Genomic DNA, 9,493 nt, shown 5'->3' with positions numbered 1-9,493 from the left:
TTTGGGTTCGAGTAACCAAATTTGGGTTCGACTAACCAAATTTGAGGTTTTAGAAACCAAGAAGCGGGAAACGATTGTATTTCCGGGGAAGAAGTTGTTTTATGCCGGAGAACGAAGTGTTATGCAAGATGGAGAGATGCAGAGGGGAATTTAAAGACCACGAAACCCTAAAAAACAATTGAAAACAAAACCCTAAACACTATCTAGAAGGTGAAAAATAGAATGGTTGTTTCAAGCCCTAGGAATCCAATCCTCTTAAGCCCTAAATCTTTAATTTTACGTGCACAAAACTCTTTCGTTTTACCCTTTCAACACTTCAACGTTGGGGCTTAGGCATTCAATAACGCAAACCCAATACTTACCCTCCACAAAAAGTGAATGGGCTCCACGCCTCCACATGAGCCCTCCCCATAATAAAGTTATTTTGAAGCCTAATTCACCCATTGGGTCGTCCATTTCCAAAGAAATATTGCCTCTTGGAACTCTATTCCTGTTGTTTTTTGTCCTTCGGGACCAACTTCTGCGCTTGTCATTATCGTTAAATCGATGATAATATATCCAAACAACAATATTTAACTTTAAATTCAAAGAGACTCGAATGCAACAAAATTGGCTCTTATTTGCAAATATGATTATTTTAATTTAATCTTATTATTAGAGACAAATGATTATAGCAGGGAGGTGAGGCCAAGGCCTAATAGCCAGGCCAGAGTATAAAATTGGAATGGAGAGGAGGAAAAGCCTACACTGTGAATCTACATCGAGGTGAGCCAAATTCATTGCTTATGTAGAGCACTTAAGAGATAAAATAGGTAAGAAATAAAGATAAGATTTAGGGATAGAGAATCCAATCAAAACAAGTTGTCTAGTCTAAACAACTTGCAAATAAGACTAGTCAAAACAAGTTGTCTAGTCTAAACAGCTACCTAATCCAATCCAGTTGCCTAATCTAAACCATGGATGATCCAATGGCCAGATCCTAATCGATGTGATATATTCTAACATTTACAAATAGTTATAGGGAAATGATATCCCCCACACACAACATTTTCGTTAAGTTTTAAAGGCAGAGAAAAACGTTAAATATTCCTTCATTCATTTTAAGTTGAGCGGAATACATAAATCACCGATATCATGCTAAACAAGAAATGTTTTGGACGATGAATTTGTCGGCGTGTTCGAGATCTTACCGCTAGATTGTTAGTGTGTTATATTTTGTAGAATGAGTAATTGGTTAGTGAAGAAATCGACAGCCACACAACACAAGCAATTTACATGGTTCCGCAGTGCCTACTCCACGATGAGATCTCTCATTTGTTCTTTCATTCATAGGAAAAATAATACAAGTCTAGAAATAATATATAAGAAGAAGATGTAACGGTCATGCCACAATTTCTCAATCAAATCCCATGAGATTTGGCCATTCTTCCATTTTAGAGATCAAGCAAATCTTCCAAGAATAGTAACAAGAGGTGAGAAAGGCAGGACCAGCTTGCACGTTCCAACAGTTAGATTAGGCAAGTAAATGCGATTGTTGGGTTAGATTAGAATATTTTAATCCTTATATTTATCTTTATAATCTTAGCTCTCAAGTGTCCTATATAAACATTGTTTTAGGGCTAATTATAATCAAGTTAGATTGTTCGAATCTTGTTCCTATCAGAATTTGACCATTTTCTCAAGCACCCACACATTTGATCCTGGATCAAAGTTTGAAAAATACAATTAATACAAATAGTTACACTAATATTTTCGTTATGGACTTGGTTACAGCAAAGTATTGGACCAGCGGATCCGCTACGGTCTTAAGGCTCACTTGCGCATGGAAGGGGGCATTGGAGGAAGAGCATTTGGCGGGCCAATCCAACCTGATTTATAACACATGAAGCATTAGTTCTTCAAAATATGCCAAAACAAGGGAAATTTGAATCATTTTGAAAAATTTAAAACATTTCTGACAGATGATGATACATGCAAAATGGTGGGCCTCAGCCTATGTATGGGTTTGGTAGAGATGGTGAGTTACACCCATTCTAGGCATGGTTATAAATCGTTGGGCCCGACGCCAACATAGCATAAGTAAAAAATAATGGGCCACATCATAGATTGTTAGAGAGAGAGAGAGAGAGAGAGTTTCTAGAAGAAAATTAAGGTTTTCTAAGAAATTAATTTTGTCTTTGGAAAGAACGAATGGCAACGGAAAGAAACATGGTTAGTATATATTATAGATAGATGTCTAGCCTTTAGAGGGGTTCAAGCCCCTGTTCTTCAGCTCGGCATGCTCTTGACACAACGCACACAATCCTCATCACCAATGAACGCAACAGTCATTACATGGCTCGGATGGTAAACCATATTTGGCCCTCAACTTCTCTCTATAAACGCATGAGTAGAGGCAATGACATTTAATTATTGAAAATAGACCGTACCACAACCTTGCGCGATGCATGCTGTTCATCAATCACAATAACATGTAGAAATTACATTTTTCATTTCATAAAACCTTGGTTAAAGAAAAGTAAATACTGTTTATCTTTTCAAAGGCTAGCTTAGAGGGCATTTTTTTGTGGTAAATAAAATTTTCCATGGAAATAATTGAGGGCTATTTAGTTAGAGGGCATTTTTTTTATTGGATTTGTTTTCATGGAAAATGAATATCTCAGCATTTGTTATCCATGATTTTTTTCCAATACTATTTTTTAACCTGTTTGTACCAAAGTTACAAATTAACTTACTAAACCCTGTAATTTTCTTTTTTCCTAGATCCAAACAGCCCCTCAGCGTCTAGTTGGACTGAAATTTGCCTGCAATGACTCCCTTCATGTATAATACTTACACTGAAATTTCCATTTAAAAGGGTCCTAAGCTTCCTTTACATTATTTTAACTCAAACATTGAAGATTACGCTCGGGTAAGGTATAAGATTCTCTTATGATTGCCGGCTTCAAACATGATTAAGATGTGATTAACTATATTAAATTGCTTATTTTTTGTTTTGTAAAATACCCTTCATTTTGAGATATCTTTTATTTCTTCAAAGTACCCAAACAACATATAGGAAAATCTTCATAGGGTGTTTCGCCAGTGGTAGTCACTGCATTGCCTAAAAATTTAGAGAAATTTGTGGGTGCACCTTAGAGCTTGTAAATGGTGGGTGTTTATCACACTTAAGCCGCGTTTAGATTGCCTGAATAAAGAATCAAAATCAGCGACATATTCCGATTCATATTCCAATTTTCCCTTAGATGGATTGAGAACAGATTTAAAATGAAAATTTTATTTCAAAAAAGTTCTAATAGAAATTCTATTCCGAAAGAGGGAATTTTATTGCAATTAACTTCCAAAAGCTATGACTATTTGGCAAATATGAAATTCTCAAGGAACCCTTTGTAGCGTGATTTGATGTCAAAAAGCGTTAAAGTATGCCCACAATTCATGTTATAAGCGGGGCACATAATCGTACAGGGGGGGGGGATAAAATATCTCCCTAAAGAAAACACAAAATTGTCTTTATATAACGTTGACAAAGGAACGCCCCCTAATGTTTTTTCTTCGGACTGTATTGAATGTTAAAAATGGGAATGAGTTAAACTTGAGCTTTGGCTTTCTCAAAAGGTGAATGGGCTTTGGGTTATTTTGAAGCCTAATTCACCCATTGGGTCGATCATTTCCAAAGAAATATTGCCCCTTGGAACTCTATGCGTGACTGACTTCAAAAACATTTTCAAATAGTTATATCTAACTTCAAACATACAAGATTATACGTAGATAAATTCTAAATGTATTCAAAGAGGCCCATAGACTTTTCCATCATTTTAAGGCGAGCGGAATACATAAATCACCGATATGATGCTAAACAAGCAATGTTTGGTCGATGAATTTGTTGGAGTGTTCGAAATCTCACCGCTAGATTGTTAGTGTTTGTTATATTTCGTAGAATGAGTAACGGGTTAGATTAGGCAAGTAAATGCGGTGGTCAGGTTAGATTAGAACATTTTAAAGGAAATGATTTTAGCACTCCACTCTTTTTATAAGGTGCGCAAAAGCATCTTATCTTTTAAAGGAAATGATTTTAGCACTCCACTCTTTTTATAAGGTGCGCAAAAGCATCTTATCTTTTAGTATTAAGAGGGCTTGCTAAAGCTTTTTGAGAACTGTAATATTGTTCTGACAGCCCTTTAAATACTACACGACACAATGTGTATGTGTCGTGCATCTAGCAATGCTGATATCATTTCCCTATTTTAATCCTTATATATATCTTTAATTATAAGCTTATCGCTTAAGTGTCCTATATAAACATTGTTTTAGGGCTAATTATAATCAAGTTAGATTATTCAAATCTCCTTCCTATCAAAATTTGACCATTTTCTCAAGCACCCACACATTTGATCGGAGATCAAAGTTTGAAAAATACAATTATTAGGAATAAAGTTACACTAATATCTTCGTTGTGGACTTGGTTACAACAAAGTATTGGACCAACGGATTCGCTCCGGTCTTAAGGCTCACTTGCGCATGGAAGGGGGCATTGGAGGAGGAGCATATGGCGGGCCAATCCAACCTGATTTATAACACATGAAGTGTTAGTTCTTCAAAATATATACCAAAACAAGGGAAATTTAAATTTTCATTTTGAAAAATTTAAAACTTTTTTGACAAATGATGATGATGACACATGCGAAATGGTGGGCCCCAGCCTATGTATGGGTTTGGTAGAGATGGTGAGTTACACCCATTCTAGGCATGGTTATAAATCGTTGGGCCCAACGCCAACATTGCATACGTAAAAAATAATGGGCCCCATGATAGATTGTTAGAGAGAGAGGGAGATAGAGAGGCTACGGGATTTCTGGAGGAAAAGGTTTTCCAATAATTTTTTTCTTGGAAAGAAATAAAATTTTGTCTTGGAAAGAACGAATGGCAACGGAAAGAAACATGGATAGTATATATTATGGATAGATGGCTAACCTTTAGAGGGGTTCAAGCCCCGGTTCTTCAGCTCGGCATGCTCTTGGCAAAGGGCACACATTTCACAGCAACAATGAACGCAACAGTCGTTACATGGCTCGGATGGTAAACCATACTTAGCCCTTAACCTCTCTCTATAAACGCATGAGTAGAGCCATTGACATTGAATTAATGCCAATAGGCCAAACACACAACCGTGCGCAATGCATGCTGTTCACCAGTCACAATAACATGCATAAATTATATTTTTCAATTCATAAAACCTTCGTTAAAGAAGAGCAGATACCGTTTATCTTTTATATATTTAAACCTATATGTTCTGGTAGCTTGCAAAATTCTAAACAAAAGGGATATATGTTATGAAGATTCAGGACAAGGGAGTCAACATATTAACTTCCCATATTTAATGTGAATTGACGTCAAAAGAGAGTTAAAGTGACGCCTTTTTATGCTTTTTGAGGTCAATTCATCTTAAAGGGGGCGAATCATCATACAGAGGGTGCAAATTTATCATCTTCCTAAATAAATCTCCATCTCTATATACATTTGGCTACCGAAAAAATCGTCGGTAATATGTAATATCATTAAATGTTGGCAATATCTAAAATTTCAAACTTACTAGACCCTCTAATTTTCCTCTTCCATATTTTTTTCCTAGATCCAAACGGCTCTGTCTTGTAGGATTGAAATTAATTTGCCTCTAATGACAATGTGTTACAATATAGGCGGGTACTTTAAAACACATTGTGGGCAAAAGTTCACGGACATAATTCGAAAGAGTTGTATTTTATATATGCAAACTCGAACGAGAACTCGGCCATGGTGAAAGGGAATTGACTAGGAAGAGTCGACAATGACCGGGGCGAGTTTTGAACCTATGAAACATACTACTCATCATGGTACTCTATCTTAAATGTAGTTTAAAAATGTTGTTAATTAATGGATTATGTAGTTGATTTTGTGTTTATTTTATCATTAGATATACTCACACGTCCGTCCTTCGTCCAACACTTCTGCTATCTGTCCGAAGGTGATGCATGGAAGGAAACATGTAATGCAACCTGTAAGCCATTCAAACTCACATCAAACCTAGTTCGAATAGATTTTTTTTTTGCCATAAGATGGAAAAATAAAACAAAGTGTCTGTTGATTACAATGCTGAAAAGCCTCTAATGAACTAAAAAAATATTGAAGAGAGAAAAAAGAGGAATGATTTCATTCTTCTGTATTTCTTATTATTCACTCTCCTTTGTAAAACTTCCAACTCCTTTCTAATCCAAATATTTAATTTTAAGATCCATAATTTCCATACAAACATTGATGAGCATTTTGTTGTAGTTTTGGTTTTTTTCCTATTCGGTTGTACATTGATCATCTCGATTGCCAGGCTCATCCCCCGGTTCTTTATTCTTTATAATCCAATTCCTTACCATTCAAAAAAGAGAATTTATATGATGCCCGACCGTCAAAATCAGACGGTCTAGGTGGCAAACCACCTGCCTGTCTGATTTTGACGGTCGGGCACCATATAAAAACTCAAAGAAAAAAAAAAATAATGCTCTCTCTCTCTCTCTCTCTCTCTCTCTCTCTCTCTCTCTCTCTCTCTCTCTCTCTCTCTCTCTCTCTCTCTCTCTCTCTCTCTCTCTCTCTCTCTCTCTCTCTCTCTCGTGTGTGTGTGTGTGTGTGAAAATAAAGAAATGAGAAAAGAACCTTACATGTACCGGAGTCTTCACAACCACAGAGGCCTGTAGACCACCTCGGCTGCTGAGAGTGTGAAATATTCATGGCTAGAAAACCTTGGTGTAGTTCAAGGATCCCACGCCCTTATATATATTTACACACGAACTTACATGCAAAGGGTCCTAAGATGGCAATATATATAATTCGTAGGAAGCTTCCTTTACATTATTTTAACCTAAGATTGAAGACTACGCCCGGATAAAGTATAAAATGGTCTTATGATTGCCGGCTTCAAACAGGATTAATAAGTGATTAATTATATATTAGACTAATAATATATATTTTTAGATTCCTAAAATACCCTACATTATGGGATATCTTTTATTTCTTCAAAATACCAAAAGCAACATATTGTAAAGTCTTTGGACATGGTTTATCACTGCATCATATCCCAATCCCTATTCCAATTTTCCCTTGATTACAAATTTAAAATGAAACTTTTTTATTTCTATAGAGTTCTAGTAAAGATTCTATTCTGAATGGGCGCATTCATTCTTTTCTTTTGGGGCAAGAAACGGATTCTTGGTATTTTGCCCTCTAATTTGGCCTCGATGTCAATTCCGCCTCCTCTATTCCATTCTTTCTTTTTGAACCAAACGCCACAATTGGAATCAAATCCTGATTTTAGCGTTTGATTCCGGCAATCCAAACGCACCCTTAAATAGGTATTTTACTCGTCGTTATCTCTCATATCGTAGAGCCTTTACCGTAATTTAGAGTATGAGTAGATAAATGAAGTTTTTTTTTTTTTTAATATATTTCTATAAGTAGGGCTAGTACAGGTATTTTAACAAAAGAGATAGCATCATTCCTTGGAAAATTTTGTTTGTTTGTTTGTTGTTCATTTTACTAGGTAGCTAGCTAAGCTAATTCCAAGGACAAGAGGAAGATGCTTCACCTATCATTGGCCTTTTCAATTAATCAAATAAAATAATTTTGATGCCAATATGTTGCATATTCCTTGATTGAGCCATTTGTCGTCACGCAGACTCGTGTGCACACGTGGACAAGCATACACGCCTCGCCAGCATGGCAGGACAAGTGGCCTGTCCAATAACAAGCTTGACCCAAAGAAATTTTATTTGAGTATGTGTTTTTTTTTTTTTTTTTTAGGGATGATCTTAGCCGTCCGGTCTATAGATGAAATGATCTTAGCATCATCCTTAGACTTGGCAAAAAGTGACCCGGACCCGCAGGTCCACCTGGCCCGCCTGTAAATTACGGGTCCTGTCACCAATCAGTGACCCGTTTGAAATTGACCCACGGGTCCACCCGGCCATTCAAAACTGGGCGGGGCTGGGTGGACCCGGGGGCGCCGGTAGAGAAGTGCAAAAGGTTTTATTTTTGAACTTTTTTTTCCGTAATTGTCATAACTTTTACTTTTTCTATTTATTTTTTTCAGTCATTGTCATAATTTTTCGTTTTTTTATGTATTTTCCCTTAATTTTTCTACTCTGGTTCCATTTTTCCGTAATTTTTCATTTAAAGCTTACTAACCCATGATTATTATTTATTGCTAGCCACCTTTTCACAAATCTTAATTCTACCAAATCTTTGCAGTTTGAACCTCGCGACAATAAGACAAATCTCTCAAACAGTCAACACAAATGGTTAGCGAATGTGGCTAGCAAATCCCTCTACAAATAAAAAAATCTTAAAAAATATGTCAAATATCCGGGTGACCCACGGGTTGACCCAGCCCAAGCTTAGTGACCTGTAAAATTTTTCGGGTCATCCCGTTTGACCGGACCCGTACGGGCCTTGTCAAAACCGGCCCGGCCCGCCCGTTTGCCAGGTCTAAACATCCTATGGAAATGGTTTGTTTGGACACAACCTATCTACTACTATAAGCTGGGAGGAAAAAAAGTGAATTTTTTGATTTTTTTGAAAATTATATGAGAATTACACATCACTCTTTTTTTAACAAATGCACTCATTCAACTCACATATTTTCAATCCTACCCTCTCCTTTATGCTTTTAACAAAGGCACCCATTAAAGCCATATAATTTCAATCTCACTCCTCATTTATGGTTTTTTAATAAAAAATCTATAGGGTGATCTTAACCATCCGATTTAAGAGGAATTATGGAAAAATCTATAGATTGGAGTAGGGGTGTAAACGAGCCGAGCCGAGCCGAGCTTGGCCAGGCTCGGCTTGGCTCGTTAAGCTCACAAGTGAGGCTCGGCTCAGGCTCGGGCTCGGCTCGGTCAGGCTCGCGAGCCTTACCGAGCTCGGGTTATATTATGTTCACACCCCTCATCTTCCCTGGACAGCCCTACTAGTGTAATTTGACTACTTTTTTTACACTATGGGGGGTGGTCCTAGTAACAAATGGGGTTCCAAAAATGAAGTGACATATTTTGCCCCCCTGTTCACTCCATGGACAACCCTTTTAATGTATATATTTAAATATATTAAATTCTTAACGAGCCTTAATGAGCCGAGCCGAGCCGAGCCTGGCGTAACTCGAGCTCGGCTCGTTAAGGATTCGAGCCGAGCTCGAGCGAGCTTCTGAGCCCGAGCCAAAATTGACACCCTTAGATTGGAGGGCTAGGATCAGCCTATGGAAATAATTTTTGGGGCACAACCTATTTATGTTGTGTCCGATCACATGGACGGTTTGGATCAACCTATGACGTGGCCGTACAGTTCTTTGTCGATGTACGGGTTTTTTACTAGTTTACGTTATGCCCATCAAATGTACTGTCTGGATCATCCTATAGTATAGTGTGGTCCGTACAGTACTTGAAAAATTAAGTGACTATTAACTATTAAGGGC

General features: G+C 37.2%; 2 protein-coding genes across 2 annotated transcripts in view; both read right to left on the bottom strand.

Annotated features, from left to right (window-relative positions):
- LOC143890115 (vesicle-associated membrane protein 721) overlaps nt 1-8,111 on the bottom strand; it is a 90,426-nt gene extending 82,315 nt beyond the window's left edge. Inside the window, exon 1 of the mRNA XM_077394676.1 lies at nt 8,099-8,111. The gene's annotated coding sequence lies outside the window, so the exon portion shown is untranslated. The remainder of the gene's footprint in view (nt 1-8,098) is intronic.
- Nucleotides 4,509-6,756, bottom strand: LOC143889367 (cell number regulator 7-like). The gene is made up of 4 exons (XM_077393537.1): nt 6,687-6,756; nt 5,961-6,032; nt 4,972-5,181; nt 4,509-4,564 (listed from the first exon to the last, which is right to left on the bottom strand). Exons 1-4 carry the CDS (start codon nt 6,754-6,756, stop codon nt 4,509-4,511), a joined length of 408 nt encoding a protein of 135 aa, XP_077249652.1.
- Nucleotides 8,112-9,493: the final 1,382 nt, after the last annotated feature.

Source organism: Tasmannia lanceolata, unplaced genomic scaffold (genome assembly GCF_043159265.1).
Source record: "Tasmannia lanceolata isolate RefF3 unplaced genomic scaffold, GAP_Taslan_0.1 ptg000013l, whole genome shotgun sequence".
NCBI lineage: Eukaryota > Viridiplantae > Streptophyta > Magnoliopsida > Canellales > Winteraceae > Tasmannia > Tasmannia lanceolata.
The sequence above is the reverse complement of the archived record's forward strand: the minus strand, read 5'-3'. Positions and strand labels throughout refer to the sequence as shown.